This window comes from Ranitomeya imitator, chromosome 2, assembly GCF_032444005.1.
Source record: "Ranitomeya imitator isolate aRanImi1 chromosome 2, aRanImi1.pri, whole genome shotgun sequence".
Lineage (NCBI taxonomy): Eukaryota > Metazoa > Chordata > Amphibia > Anura > Dendrobatidae > Ranitomeya > Ranitomeya imitator.
The window spans coordinates 253,357,382-253,374,010 of NC_091283.1; the positions used below are offsets into that span (position 1 = coordinate 253,357,382).

The following is a 16,629-nucleotide window of genomic DNA, read 5'->3' on the forward strand; positions in this document are numbered from 1 at the left end:
GTGAGGACGATGAAACCCGTAGACATGAGAGGCTTGGAGAGTGAGTGTGTATACGTCACCTCACCCTATATACTGAACTGTGGGGTACATGTTTTTTCTATTAGTCACCTACTGACTAATCTTCAGGAGGTGAATTATGGTTATAGTTTTACATTTGGAATTAATGAAGTTCAGTTTTATCCTTTTTTTCAGCAAACATGAGAAATGACAAGAGACAACCCATTTAAGAAGATTCAATTTTGGTTAAAACTATTCCAACATTATGAACATAAAAAAGGCGTCTCCCCTATGTTACATCTCTGATGTTTATTAACAGTTGATTTCCAAGTAAAATATTTCCCACATTAAGAAAATGAAAAAGGCTTCTCATCTGTGTGACTGCACTGATGTCTAACAAGAAGCTGTTTCCAATTATAACATTTCCCACAATCTGAACAGGAAAAAGGCTTCTCCCCTGTGTGAGTTATTTGGTGTCTAACAAGATTCTCTTTGAGGGTAAAACATTTCCCACATTCTGAACAGGAAAAAGGCTTCACCCCTGTGTGAGTTCTCTGGTGACTAACAAGATGCCATTTCTGGTTAAAACATTTTCCACATTTTGAACATGAAAAAGGCTTCTCCCCTGTGTGACTGCTCTGATGTCTAACAAGATGCGCTTTCCGGTTAAAATAATTCCCACAATCTGAACAGGAAAAAGACTTCTCCCCTGTGTGGGTTCTTTGGTGTTCATCAAGGTTCCCTTTGTAGGTAAAACATTTCCCACATTTTGAACAGGAAAAAGGCTTCTCCCCTGTGTGAGTTCTATGGTGATTAACCAAATCTGATTTCTGGTTAAAACATTTCCCACATTCTGAACATGAAAAAGGCTTCTCCCCTGTGTGAGTTCTCTGGTGACTAACACGATTCTCTTTCTGGCTAAAACATTTCCTACATTCTGAACATGAAAAAGGCTTCTCACCCGTGTGAGTTCTTTGGTGCCTAACAAAATGTGATTTACGTGCAAAACATTTCCCACATTCTGAACAGGAAAAAGGCTTCTCCCCTGTGTGAGTTCTATGGTGTCTAACAAGTTTCTCTTTGAGGGTAAAACATTTCCCACATTCTGAACATGAAAATGACTTCTTTGCTTTAGGAGCAGTTTGTTTTTTAATGCCTCTTTTGTGACTTTGATTTTCTTTAGTAGTCGGTAATGAATCAGAAGATGGGACCTGTTTCATAGGATTAGATGACAGATCTTTGCTGTGAATGGATGATGATATATCTGGAGTAACAGCAATCACTTCAGTTGTATCTTGCAGGATCTCATGATCATCAGATTTAAAAATTGAAGATGTCAGCTGTCCCTCTGATCTCCTGGTACAGTCATCTGCTAAGATAAAAAAAATATTTTTTTAAATAAAATATCCTTGAGTTTTATATTTTTGACTATTTCTACTTAAACTGTCCATAAAAATGGCAAGCTACGTAAAAATATTTTAATTACACTATGAAATAATTTTTTTCCTAGGTAGAATGTGTGTTTTTCTAACTCGTTATGCCTAAAACAAATAGAAAATAGATGTTGTTCCACCAAAACTTTTCTTCTCGAACCATCATTTAGGTTTGTTATTGCTTTAGTAAGATAATAACAGATCGTAGTTAAAGAGCTATTTTTTTTTTGTTTTTTTAGATGGCATCAAGAGGTTGCCCAGCAGATGCATTTTGCTACGAGTGTGGACAATTTCTAAAGATAAGCTAGAAAGTATTCCATGAAAGCATGTCGTAAGATGTGCGAGGCCTACAAGGCATATTTCGGCATGCCTGTTGGGGATCAAGACAAGTTCTGGGAACCTCATTTCACATGCAAATATTGCAAGAAAACTCTTGAAGGGAAGGTGAACAATTGCTGCTCATTTAGATAGCAGTGCTTTATTTTGTAGAATTTCAATGATTTAGATCTAGTACAAAAAAGGTTGCACTCTATCGTGCCAAAGCATGTCGAATATGAAACACATGAAATATGAATAGCAAAATGGCTTTTTGAACATTAGGAAAAATATTTATGAGACGCTTGTTTTTCTTTACTTAGAATTTGTATTATGGCAAGAAAAAAGCAGCTAACAGTCTATTCAGTAGTACTATCAGCTGTGCATCCACCAGACTTCTGCATAACACAACTGATGGTCCCAACCCCATTTATAAGGCAAGAAATCCCACTTATTAAACTGACAGGGCACACCTGTGAAGTGAAAACCATTCCCGGTGACTACCTCTTGAAGCTCATCAAGAGAATGCCAAGAGTATGCAATGCAGTCATAAAAGCAAAAGGTGGCTACTTTGAAGAAACTAGAATATAAGACATATTTTCAGTTATTTCACACTTTTTTGTTAAGTATATAATTCCACGTGTTAATTCATAGTTTTGATGCCTTCAGTGTGAATGTACAATTTTCATAGTCATGAAAATACAGAAAAATCTTTAAATGAGGTGTGTCCAAACTTTTGATCTATACTGTATATTGGAATTTGAACGTCGTTACCAAGCACAGTATAACGAAAACATGATGGGGGACTACATTTGGGGGCTTCTTTGAGAAAGCGATTTGCAGTACACTCGCAAATCTAGAACACCTACTCATTTCTGAACCTTTTTGAGAGATTTTGACTGTCTTTGTCTATTTACCATGCAATTGTTGTTTTTTATCAGACCGCATGAACAAAAATATAATTTCCTTTTTTTGTCAAAATAAATACGCAATTTTTCCGGGCTGTGGTCATATAATCTAAGTTTGTGCTGAATTTAGTTGTTTTTCCATAGTCTTTAAACATAAGCAGTTAAAATATTACACTTGGAAGCCAGGAACAAAAATTGTGTCACATGGTGTTATTTACCAAGACCATGACTGTTCACAGTCTAATATTATTATTCATTTTTATAGTGCCATTTATGCCATGGTGCTTTACATGTGAACGGGGCAAATATAGACAAGTACAATAAACATGAGTAAAACAAGGCACACACAAGTACAGGAGGAGACAGGACCCTGCCCACGAGGGCTCACAGTCTACAGGGGATGGGTGAGGATACACTACGTGAGGGTAGAGCTGGTCATGTGGCAGTTCAGTAGACTAGGGACCACTGCAGGTTGTAGGCTTGTCGGAAGAGGTGGGTCTTCAGGTTCCTTTTGAAGGATTCCGTGGTAGGTGAGAGCCTGATGTGTTGGGGTAGAGAGTTCCAGAGTATAGGGGAAGCACGGGAGAAGTCTTGGATGTGGTTGTGGGAGGAAGAGATGAGAGAAGAGTAGAGAAGGAGATCATGAGATGATCGAAGGTTGCGTGTAGGTAGGTAACGGTAGACCATGTCACAGATGTATGGAGGAGTCAGATTGTGAATGGCTTTGTATGTCATTGTTAGTGTTTTGAACTGTAGCCTCTGGGCAATAGGAAGCCAGTGAAGGGCCTGGCAGAGAGGAGAGGCTGGGGAGTAACGGAGAGACAGGTGGATTTGTCGGGCAGCAGAGTTTAGGATCGATTGGAGTGGTGCCAGAGTGCTAGAGGGGAGGCCAGAGAGTAGGAGGTTGCAGTAGTCGAGGCAGGAGATGATAAGGGCATGTACTAGTGTTTTTGTGGTTTCATGGTCAAGGAATGCACGGATTCGGGAAATGTTTTTGAGTTGGAATCGGCAAGAGGAGGCAAGGGCTCCTTGTTGGATGAACCAGTAGTGTGTGGTGTTCAACTGTTTGTTCATTCTGCCTCCCAAATATCAAATAAAAAGAAACCAATCAATGTTATGTAGGCGAAAATAATACCAATTCTCATCTCAAAAAACAAGTCCCCACTCAGGTCCATCATCTGTCAATGGAAAAACAGAGGTTCCCACACTACTAGTGGCTCAAAGGCTGTTGAAAAGTAACAGTTTTTATAAACCAATCCAGCAAAATCTGCTCTCACTTCGGAGTCTTGCAGTGTGCTCAAACAACATTTAGGATCCCTGTGTTTAGCGATATTATAGTGAGAAGAATCCACTTAATTTGTGATGTGTGTCTCCTGGAGCACAATCTGGGCACTATGTGCTGGGTAATAAAATGGCAAATGTGTAATTTTAACTCTCCAACATCCACCATGCTAATTTCAGGAAAGTGGCTGTGGAGTCAAAATATTCATTCCTCCTACACACGTGGTCTAAATTGTTGGTACAACAATGGTCACAGAAATAACTTGAATCTGACAAAAGTAATAAGAAATAAATAATCTATGAAAATTAACAAATGAAAGTCAGACATTGCTTTTCAACCATGCTTCTAGATAATTAAAAAAATAAAACTAATGAAGTAGGCCTGGACAGAAATGATAGGACCCTTAAAAGGGAAGGTGCCGTGATTTTAGTTTTTGTACTAATAATTATTGATTATATAATCAATTATTTTTAAAACAAAATTAAATTAACTACTTTTATATTTTTGTATTTATTCCCTTTTATTTTTGCCCCTGGAGGCTGCCATTTTCTTTTGTGGGGGTGTAAGTGTCAGGGCATGACACTTGCACACTTCACTTACGGATTCCGACCGCATCCCTTACATTGACGCCGCTCCTCCTGCCTCTTAGCTGTGACCTGGGCACGCTCACTGGGCTGCTAGGTCACAGCTGTGGGAGGAGATCATAGACATTTTGTTGTAGCCCAAAGTGGTGGGCTTTACTTTCCTCTGTCATCGCACACACAGCTCAGTGCGTGCGATGGCAGGAGCTGTCGGGAAGAAGCTGCTGCTGGGAAGCGAGGGTTTGGGGTAAGTATCTGCAGCGATGAGCGGTGATTGCAGCCTGTACTTAGTATTACAGCACAGGCTGCAATCACTGCTCACTGCTGACCTGTTCAGAGCACAGCAGGGAGATCGTCGCACTGCTCTGCTCTGAACAGGATGCAGCACTTCTTGGGAGAGGAGGGAAGGTAAGTACATGTTTTGTTAATTTATATTATGCACCTACCACTGCTATCTGCCCCTATATATGCCACCTGCCCCTATATACCACTGCTACCTGCCCCTATATACCACAAACCACTGTTAACTGCCTCTATATACCACCTACCACTTGTTACCTGCCTCTGTATACCAACTACCACCGCTACCTGCCCCTATATATACCACCTACCACTGCTACCTGCCCCTATATACCACTTGCCACTGCTACCTGCTCCTATATACCACCTACCACTGCTACCTGCTCCTATATATACAACCTACCACTGCTACCTGCCTCTATATACCACTTACCACTGCTACCTGCTCCTATATATACACCACCTACCACGGCTACCTGCCCCTATATATACGACCTACCACTGCTACCTGCTCCAATATACCACCTACCACTGCTACCCACTCCTATATACCACCTACCACTGCTACCTGCTCCTATATATACAACCTACCACTGCTACCTGCCTCTATATACCACCTACCACTGCTACCTGCCCCTATATACCACCTACCACTGCTACCTGCCCCTATATATACCACCTACCACTGCTACCTGCCCCTATATACCACCTACCACTGCTACCTGCCCCTATATACCACCTGCCACTGCTACCTGCCCCTCTATATATACCACCTACCACTGCTACCTGCCCCTATATACCACCTACCACTGCTACCTGCACCTATATACCACTGCTACCTGCCCCTATATACCACCTATCACTGCTACCTGCCCCTATATACCACCTACCACTGCTACCTGCCCCTATATACCACCTACCACTGCTACCTGCCCCTATATACCACCTACCACTGCTACCTGCTCCTATATATACCACCTACCACTGCTACCTGCTCCTATATATACCACCTACCACTGCTACCTGCCCCTACATACCACCTACCACTGCTACCTGCTCCTATATACACCACCTACCACTGCTACCTGCTCCTATATATACTACCCACCACTGCTACCTGATCCTATATACACCACCTATCACTGCTACCTGGCCCTATATATACCACCTACCACTGCTATCTGCACCTATATATACCACCTACCACTGCTACCTGCCCCTATATACACCACCTACCACTGCTACCTGCACCTATATACCACCTACCACTGCTACCTGACCCTATATACACCTACCACTGCTACCTGCTTCTATATACCACCTACCACTGCTACCTGCACCTATATATATACCACCTACCACTGCTACCTGCCCCTATATATACCACCTACCACTGCTACCTGACCTTATATACACCACCTACCACTGCTACCTGCCTCTATATACCACCTACCACTGCTACCTGCACCTATATATACCTACCATTGCTATGTGCCCTTATATACACCACCTACCACTGCTACCTGCCTCTATATACCCCCTACCACTGCTACCTGCACCTATATATACCACCTACCACTGCTACCTACCCCTATATACCACTGCTACTTGCCTCTTTATACCACCTACCACTGCTACCTGCCCCTATATACCACCTACCACTGCTATCTGCCCCTATATACCACTGCTACCTGCCTCTTTATACCACCTACCACTGCTACCTACCCCTATATATACCACCTACCACTGCTACCTGCTCCTATATACACCACCTACCACTGCTACCTACCCCTATATATACCACCTACCACTGCTACCTGCTTCTATATATACCACCTACCACTGCTACCTGCACCTATATACCACCTACCACTGCTACCTACCACTATATATACCACCTACCACTGCTACCTGCCCCTATATACCACCTAACACTGCTACGTGCCTCTATATAATAATAATAATAATCTTTATTTATATAGTGCCAACATATTCCGCAGTGCTTTACAGTTTAACAGCTTCAAACACAACAGTCATAAGTAGTGTTGAGCATTCCATTACTGCAAATATCGGGTATCGGCCGATATTCGCTGTATCGGATTTCCGATATGGAGTTCCGATACTTTTGCGATATCGGATACCAGAATCGGAAGTCCCTATAGTGCAATGATGCACTATAATGGAGTGTGGGCGGTGCATGGGCAGAGACTGCGTGTGTGTGTGCGGGCGGGGTCTGTGCGTGACTGTGGGGGGGTCTGTGCGTGCCTGCCGGGGGTCTGTGCGGGCCTGCCGGGGCTCTGTGTGGCATGCCTGGGCTCTGTGCGGTGTGCTGGGGCTCTGTACGGGCCTGCCGGGGGTCTGTGCGGGCCTGCCAGGGCTCTGTGTGGCGTGCCGGGGCTCTGTGCAGTGTGCCGGGGCTCTGTATGGGCCTGCCGGGGCTCTGTGCGTGTGTGCCGGGGCTCTGTGCGTGTGTCGGGGATCTGTGCGGCGTGCCGGGGCTCTGTGCGTGTGTGCAGGCATTGTCCAATGGGACTACAAGTCTCATCAGACGATGCCTATTACAGTGACAGTGATTGACACATTAGCCAATGATGGGACAGTAGTAATCAGAGATACGGAGAGCACCACACACTGATTAATCAGCCAGAGAGTTCACCATGGGCTTGGAAACAACATGAAAACACATAGAAAAAAAGATCATGCCCATATATTGGGAACACCTCAGATTATATGAAAGTCAAAAAAGCTTTATTGGTAGGAATACACAGCACAAACAACAGTTAAAAACACTAAAATACAAACAGATACCGATACAAGAAACCATACCCTAGTGTAGGGGCAATGATGACTGTTATGACCTGGTGGTTAGGACAACAATGGACCTGATGGTTAAGAGCACCCGGAAAGACCTGATAGCCACAAAAACACAGTACAAGCTCTGGGAAGTGTGAACTCTGCTGACCGCAATCCCTAATCCTATCACACACACTAAAAATAGCCGTGGATTGCTCCTAACGCTCCCTATGCAACTCGTCACAGCCTCAGAACTAGCTAGCCCTAGAGAAAGGAAAATAAAGCCTACCTTGCCTCAGAGAAATTCCCCAAAGGAAAAGGCAGCCCCCCACATATATTGACTGTGAGCAAGATGAAATCACAAACACAGAGATGAAATAGATTTAGCAAAGAGAGGCCCGACTTACTGAACAGACAGAGGATAGGAAAGGTCACTTTGCGGTCAGCACAAAAACCTACAAAAGCCACGCAGAGAGTGCAGGGAAAAACCTTCCGCACCGACTCACGGTGCGGGGGGCGACCCTCTGCGTCCCAGAGCTTCTAGGAAGCAAGGCAATATTTACAATAGCAAGCTGGACAGAAAAAATAGCAAACAAGCAAAATAGCAAAGAGGAACTTAGCTTCTGCTGGAGTATCAGGAAACCAGAACGATCCAGAGCGAACTAGAGCCATAGTACAACATTGACAGCTGGCATGGGACAGAGGTCCAAGTGGAGTTAAATAGAGCAGCCTGCTAACGAATTAGCCTCGTCACCTGTGGAAGGAAACTCAGAAACACCCACAGCCACCAGAGAAAGTCCATGAACAGAACCAGCCGAAGTACCATTCCTGACCACAGGAGGGAGCTTGATAACAGAATTCACAACAGTACCCCCCCCTTGAGGAGGGGTCACCGAACCCTCACCAGAGCCCCCAGGCCGACCAGGATGAGCCAAATGAAAGGCACGAACCAGATCGGCAGCATGAACATCAGAGGCAAAAACCCAGGAATTATCTTCCTGACCATAACCCTTCCACTTGACCAGGTACTGGAGTTTCCATCTCGAAATACGAGAATCCAAAATCTTCTCCACCACATACTCCAACTCCCCCTCAACCAACACCGGGGCAGGAGGATCAACGGATGGAACCACAGGCGCCACGTATCTCCGCAACAACGACCTATGGAACACATTATGGATGGCAAAAGAAGCAGGAAGGGCCAAACGAAATGACACAGGATTGATAACCTCAGAAATCCTATACGGACCAATGAAACAAGGCTTAAACTTAGGAGAGGAAACCTTCATAGGAACATAACGAGACGACAACCAAACCAAATCCCCAACACGAAGTCGGGGACCCACACAGCGCCGGCGGTTAGCGAAACGTTGAGCCTTCTCCTGGGACAATGTCAAATTTTCCACCACATGAGTCCAAATCTGCTGCAACCTATCCACCACAGTATCTACACCAGGACAGTCCGAAGACTCAACCTGCCCTGAAGAGAAACGAGGATGGAAACCAGAATTGCAGAAAAACGGCGAAACCAAAGTAGCCGAGCTGGCCCGATTATTAAGGACGAACTCAGCCAACGGCAAAAAGGACACCCAATCATCCTGATCAGCAGAAACAAAGCATCTCAGATATGTTTCCAAAGTCTGATTAGTTCGTTTGGTTTGGCCATTTGTCTGAGGATGGAAAGCCGAGGAAAAAGACAAATCAATGCCCATCCTAGAACAAAAGGATTGCCAAAACCTCGAAACAAACTGGGAACCTCTGTCAGAAACGATGTTCTCCGGAATACCATGTAAACAAACCACATGCTGGAAAAACAATGGCACCAAATCAGAGGAGGAATGCAATTTAGACAAGGGTACCAAATGGACCATCTTAGAGAAGCGATCACAGACCACCCAAATGACTGACATCTTTTGAGAGACGGGAAGATCTGAAATAAAATCCATAGAGATATGTGTCCAAGGCCTCTTCGGGACCGGCAAGGGCAAAAGCAACCCACTGGCACGAGAACAGCAGGGCTTAGCCCGAGCACAAGTCCCACAGGACTGCACAAAAGAACGTACATCCCGCGACAAAGATGGCCACCAAAAGGATCTTGCCACCAAATCTCTGGTACCAAAGATTCCAGGATGACCAGCCAACACAGAACAATGAATCTCAGAGATAACTCTACTAGTCCATTTATGAGGGACAAACAGTTTCTCCGCTGGGCAACGGTCAGGTCTATCAGCCTGAAACTTTTGCAGCACCCGCCGCAAATCAGGGGATATGGCAGACAAAATTACCCCCTCTTTGAGAATACCCGCCGGCTCAGAAACACCCGGAGAGTCAGGCACAAAACTCCTAGACAGGGCATCAGCCTTCACATTCTTAGAGCCCGGAAGGTACGAAACCACAAAATCAAAACGGGAGAAAAATAACGACCATCGAGCCTGTCTCGGATTCAACCGTTTGGCAGACTCAAGATAAGTCAAATTCTTGTGATCTGTCAAGACCACCTCGCGATGCTTGGCTCCTTCAAGCCAATGACGCCACTCCTCGAATGCCCACTTCATGGCCAACAACTCTCGATTACCAACATCATAATTGCGCTCAGCAGGCGAAAACTTTCTAGAAAAAAAAGCACATGGCTTCATCACCGAGCCATCAGAACTTCTTTGCGACAAAACAGCCCCTGCTCCAATCTCAGAAGCATCAACCTCAACCTGAAACGGGAGCGAAACATCTGGCTGGCACAACACAGGGGCAGAAGAAAAACGACGCTTCAATTCCTGAAAAGCTTCCACAGCCGCAGAAGACCAATTGACCACATCAGCACCCTTCTTGGTCAAATCAGTCAACGGTTTAGCAACACTAGAAAAATTAGCGATGAAGCGACGATAAAAATTAGCAAAGCCCAGGAACTTTTGCAGGCTCTTCACAGATGTCGGCTGAGTCCAATCATAAATGGCCTGGACTTTAACAGGGTCCATCTCGATAGTAGAAGGAGAAAAAATGAAACCCAAATATGAAACCTTCTGAACTCCAAAGAGACACTTTGACCCCTTCACAAACAAGGAATTAGCACGGAGGACCTGGAACACCATTCTGACCTGCTTCACATGAGACTCCCAATCATCCGAAAAGACCAAAATATCATCCAAATACACAATCAGGAATTTATCTAGGTACTCTCGGAAGATGTAATGCATAAAGGACTGAAATACCGATGGAGCATTGGAAACCCGAATGGCATAACCAGGTACTCAAAATGGCCCTCGTGCGTATTAAATGCTGTTTTCCATTCATCGCCCTGTTTAATACGCACAAGATTATATGCCCCTCGAAGATCTATCTTGGTGAACCAACTAGCCCCCTTAATACGGGCAAACAAATCAGACAGCAGCGGCAAAGGATACTGAAATTTGACTGTAATTTTATTAAGAAGGCGGTAATCAATACAAGGTCTCCTTTAGGGAATTTACTACCAGGAATCAAATTGATAGCACAATCACAATCCCTATGCGGAGGTAGGGCATCGGACTTGGGCTCTTCAAATACATCCTGATAATCAGACAAGAACTCTGGGACCTCAGAAGGAGTAGAAGACGAAATTGACAAAAATGGAACATCACCATGTGCCCCCTGGCAACCCCAGCTGGACACAGACATAGATTTCCAGTCCAATACTGGATTATGAACCTGTAGCCATGGTAACCCTGTTGTGAATTCTGTGGCTGAATTCACTTCTGTGGTCACAAGTGGTACTGCAGCTTCTGAGCTTCCTTCCTCAGGTGTTCTGGTGAGCTCGTTAACTGCTTCGTTACTTAACTCCGCCTGATGCTGCTCTCCCTGCTCCTTGTCAATGTTCCAGTGTTGGATCTGAGCTTCTCCTGATTGTTCCTGTGACCTGCTGCTCTGTATAGCTAAGTGCTTTTTTGCTATTTTGTTGCTTTTTTCTGTCCAGCTTGTCTTTTGTTTTGCTGGAAGCTCTGAGAAGCAAAGGGTGTACCGCCGTGCCATTAGTCCGGCACGGTGGGTCTTTTTTGCCCCCTTTGCGTGGGTTTTGCTTTAGGGTTTTTTGTAGACTGCAAAGTTCGCTTTACTATCCTCGCTCTGTCTAAGATTATCGGGCCCCACTTTGCTGAATGTATTTCATCCCTACGTTTTGTCTTTTCATCTTACTCACAGTCATTATATGTGGGGGGCTGCCTTTTCCTTTGGGGTATTTCTCTGGGGGCAAGTCAGGCCTATTTTTCTATCTTCAGGCTAGCTAGTTTCTTAGGCTGTGCCGAGTTGCATAGGTAGTTGCTAGGCGCAATCCACAGCCGCTATTAGTTGTGTTTAGGATAGGATCAGGTGTGCAGTCTACAGAGTTTCCACGTCTCAGAGCTCGTTCTTTTGTTTTTGGGTATTTGTCAGATCACTGTGTGCGCTCTGATCGCTAGGCACACTGTGTCTCTGGATTGCCTTCATTACACCTTTCATTAGCAGACATAACAGTACAAGGAGCCAACTAATGATTCTCAATAGAGGGAAAGAAAAAGTTCTGACATCATTTTTTTTTTTTTCTGCTCTGTGTTCATTTTTTTTTTTCCCCTAGACATTTGGGTGATTCTGGACACAGGTGTGGACATGGATATTCAGGGTCTGTGCTCTTCAATGGATAATCTCGTTATAAATGTACAAAAGATTCAAGATGCTACTGATCGGAAATCTATGTTAGAACCAAGAATTCCTATTCCTGATTTGTTTTTTGGAGATAGAACTAAGTTTCTAAGTTTCAAAAATAATTGTAAGCTATTTCTGGCCTTGAAACCTCATTCTTCTGGTAATCCTATTCAACAGGTTTTGATTATTATTTCTTTTTTGCGCGGCGACCCTCAAGACTGGGCATTTTCTCTTGCGCCAGGAGACCCTGTATTGAGTAGTGTCGATGCGTTTTTCCTGGCGCTCGGATTACTCTACGATGAGCCTAATTCAGTGGATCAGGCTGAGAAAAATTTGCTGGCTTTGTGCCAGGGTCAGGATGATATAGAAGTATATTGTCAGAAATTTAGGAAATGGTCAGTACTCACTCAGTGGAATGAACCTGCGCTGGCAGCTTTGTTCAGAAAGGGTCTCTCTGAGGCTCTTAAGGATGTCATGGTGGGATTTCCTATGCCTGCTGGTTTGAATGAATCTTTGTCTTTGGCCATTCAAATCGGTCGACGCTTGCGCGAGCGTAAATCTGTGCACCATTTGGCGGTATTGCCTGAGGTTAAACCTGAGCCTATGCAGTGCCATAGGACTATGACCAGAGTTGAACGGCAGGAATACAGACGTCTGAATGGGCTGTGTTTCTACTGTGGTGATTCCACTCATGCTATTTCTGATTGTCCTAAGCGCACTAAGCGGTCCGCTAGGTCTGCCGTCATTGGTACTGTACAGTCCAAATTCCTTCTGTCCATTACCCTGATATGCTCTTTGTCGTCGTTTTCTGTCATGGCGTTTGTGGATTCAGGCGCTGCCCTGAATCTGATGGATTTGGATTATGCTAAACGTTGTGGGTTTTTCTTGGAGCCTTTGCGGTGTCCTATTCCATTGAGAGGAATTGATGCTACACCTTTGGCCAAGAATAAACCTCAGTACTGGGCCCAGCTGACCATGTGCATGGCTCCTGCACATCAGGAAGTTATTCGCTTTCTGGTGCTACATAATCTGCATGATGTGGTCGTGTTGGGGTTGCCATGGCTACAAACCCATAATCCAGTATTGGATTGGAATTCCATGTCGGTATCCAGCTGGGGTTGTCAGGGGGTACATGGTGATGTTCCATTTTTGTCGATTTCGTCATCCACCCCTTCTGAGGTCCCAGAGTTCTTGTCTGATTATCAGGATGTATTTGAAGAGCCCAAGTCCGATGCCCTACCTCCGCATAGGGATTGTGATTGTGCTATCAATTTGATTCCTGGTAGTAAATTCCCTAAAGGTCGATTATTTAATTTATCCGTGCCCGAACACGCCGCTATGCGCAGTTATGTGAAGGAATCCCTGGAGAAGGGACATATTCGCCCATCATCATCACCACTGGGGGCAGGGTTCCTCTTTGTAGCCAAGAAGGATGGTTCGCTGAGACCGTGTATTGATTACCGCCTTCTTAATAAGATCACTGTTAAATTTCAGTATCCCTTGCCATTGTTATCTGACTTGTTTGCTCGGATTAAGGGGGCTAGTTGGTTCACTAAGATAGATCTTCGTGGTGCGTATAATCTGGTGAGAATCAGGCAAGGAGATGAATGGAAAACTGCATTCAATACGCCCGAGGGTCATTTTGAGTATCTAGTGATGCCGTTCGGACTTGCCAATGCTCCATCTGTGTTTCAGTCTTTTATACATGACATCTTTCGTGAGTATCTGGATAAATTCCTGATTGTTTACTTGGATGACATTTTGATCTTCTCAGATGATTGGGAGTCTCATGTGAAGCAGGTCAGAATGGTTTTCCAGGTCCTGCGTGCTAATTCTTTGTTTGTGAAGGGATCAAAGTGTCTCTTCGGTGTGCAGAAAGTTTCATTTTTGGGGTTCATCTTTACCCCTTCTACTATCGAGATGGATCCAGTTAAGGTCCAAGCCATCCAGGATTGGATTCAGCCGACATCTCTGAAAAGTCTGCAAAAGTTCCTGGGCTTTGCTAATTTTTATCGTCGCTTCATCTGTAATTTTTCTAGCATTGCCAAACCATTGACCGATTTGACCAAGAAGGGTGCTGATTTGGTTAATTGGTCTTCTGCTGCTGTGGAAGCTTTTCAGGAGTTGAAGCGTCGTTTTTGTTCTGCCCCTGTGTTGTGTCAGCCAGATGTTTCTCTTCCGTTCCAGGTCGAGGTTGATGCTTCTGAGATTGGAGCAGGGGCGGTTTTGTCACAGAGAGGTTCTGATTGCTCAGTGATGAAACCATGTGCTTTCTTTTCCAGGAAGTTTTCGCCCGCTGAGCGTAATTATGATGTGGGCAACCGAGAGTTGCTGGCCATGAAGTGGGCATTCGAGGAATGGCGCCATTGGCTTGAAGGAGCCAAGCATCGCGTGGTGGTATTGACTGATCATAAGAACTTGACTTATCTCGAGTCTGCCAAGCGCTTGAATCCTCGACAGGCCCGTTGGTCGTTATTTTTTGCCCGCTTCGACTTTGTGATTTCGTACCTTCCGGGCTCTAAAAATGTGAAGGCGGATGCTCTGTCTAGGAGTTTTGTGCCCGACTCTCCGGGTTTATCTGAGCCAGCGGGTATCCTCAAGGAAGGAGTAATTGTGTCTGCCATCTCCCCTGATTTGCGGCGGGTGCTGCAAAAATTTCAGGCGAATAAACCTGATCGTTGTCCAGCGGAGAAACTGTTCGTCCCTGATAGGTGGACTAATAAACTTATCTCTGAACTTCATTGTTCGGTGTTGGCTGGTCATCCTGGAATCTTTGGTACCAGAGAGTTAGTGGCTAGATCCTTCTGGTGGCCATCTCTGTCACGGGATGTACGTACTTTTGTGCAGTCCTGTGGGATTTGTGCTAGGGCTAAGCCCTGCTGTTCTCGTGCCAGTGGGTTGCTTTTGCCCTTGCCGGTCCCAAAGAGGCCTTGGACACATATTTCGATGGATTTCATTTCTGACCTTCCCGTTTCTCAAAAGATGTCAGTCATTTGGGTGGTCTGTGATCGCTTTTCTAAAATGGTCCATCTGGTGCCCTTGGCTAAATTACCTTCCTCCTCTGATTTGGTACCTTTGTTCTTTCAGCATGTGGTTCGGTTGCATGGCATTCCTGAGAATATTGTTTCTGACAGAGGTTCCCAGTTTGTTTCAAGGTTTTGGCGAGCCTTTTGTGGTAGGATGGGCATTGACCTATCCTTTTCCTCGGCTTTCCATCCTCAGACCAATGGCCAGACCGAACGAACCAATCAGACCTTGGAAACATATCTGAGATGTTTTGTTTCTGCTGACCAGGATGATTGGGTGTCCTTTTTGCCGTTGGCTGAGTTCGCCCTTAATAATCGGGCCAGCTCGGCTACCTTGGTTTCTCCATTTTTTTGCAATTCTGGGTTCCATCCTCGTTTCTCTTCAGGACAGGTTGAGTCTTCGGACTGTCCTGGTGTGGATTCTGTGGTGGACAGGTTGGAGCAGATCTGGACTCAGGTAGTGGACAATTTGACCTTCCCAGGAAAAGGCTCAACTTTTCGCTAATCGCAGACGCCGTGTGGGTCCCCGACTTCGTGTTGGGGATCTGGTTTGGTTATCTTCTCGTCATATTCCTATGAAGGTTTCCTCTCCTAAATTTAAACCTCGTTTTATTGGTCCGTATAGGATTTCTGAGGTTCTCAATCCTGTGTCTTTTCGTTTGACCCTCCCAGACTCCTTTTCCATACATAATGTATTCCATAGGTCGTTGTTGCGGAGATACGTGGCACCTATGGTTCCATCTGTTGAGCCTCCTGCCCTGGTTTTGGTGGAGGGGGAATTGGAGTATATTGTGGAGAAGATTTTGGATTCTCGTGTTTCTAGACGGAAACTCCAGTATCTGGTTAAATGGAAGGGTTATGCTCAGGAAGATAATTCCTGGGTTTTTGCCTCTGATGTTCATGCTCCCGATCTTGTTCGTGCCTTTCATGCGGCTCATCCTGGTCGGCCTGGGGGCTCTGGTGAGGGTTCGGTGACCCCTCCTCAAGGGGGGGGTACTGTTGTGAATTCTGTGGCTGAATTCACTCCTGTGGTCACAAGTGGTACTGCAGCTTCTGAGCTTCCTTCCTCAGGTGTTCTGGTGAGCTCGTTAACTGCTTCGTTACTTAACTCCGCCTGATGCTGCTCTCCCTGCTCCTTGTCAATGTTCGAGTGTTGGATCTGAGCTTCTCCTGATTGTTCCTGTGACCTGCTGCTCTGTATAGCTAAGTGCTTTTTTGCTATTTTGTTGCTTTTTTCTGTCCAGCTTGTCTTTTGTTTTGCTGGAAGCTCTGAGAAGCAAAGGGTGTACCGCCGTGCCGTTAGTCCGGCACGGTGGGTCTTTTTTGCCCCCTTTGCGTGGGTTT

General features: G+C 45.1%; 1 protein-coding gene across 1 annotated transcript in view; it reads right to left on the reverse strand.

Annotated features, from left to right (window-relative positions):
• Positions 1-293: 293 nt before the first annotated feature.
• LOC138666361 (zinc finger protein OZF-like) overlaps positions 294-16,629 on the reverse strand; it is a 49,706-nt gene continuing 33,370 nt past the window's right edge. Inside the window, exon 3 of the mRNA XM_069754588.1 lies at positions 294-1,366. Coding sequence (XP_069610689.1) covers positions 345-1,366 — 1,022 coding nt within the window. The 3' untranslated portion in view covers positions 294-344. The remainder of the gene's footprint in view (positions 1,367-16,629) is intronic.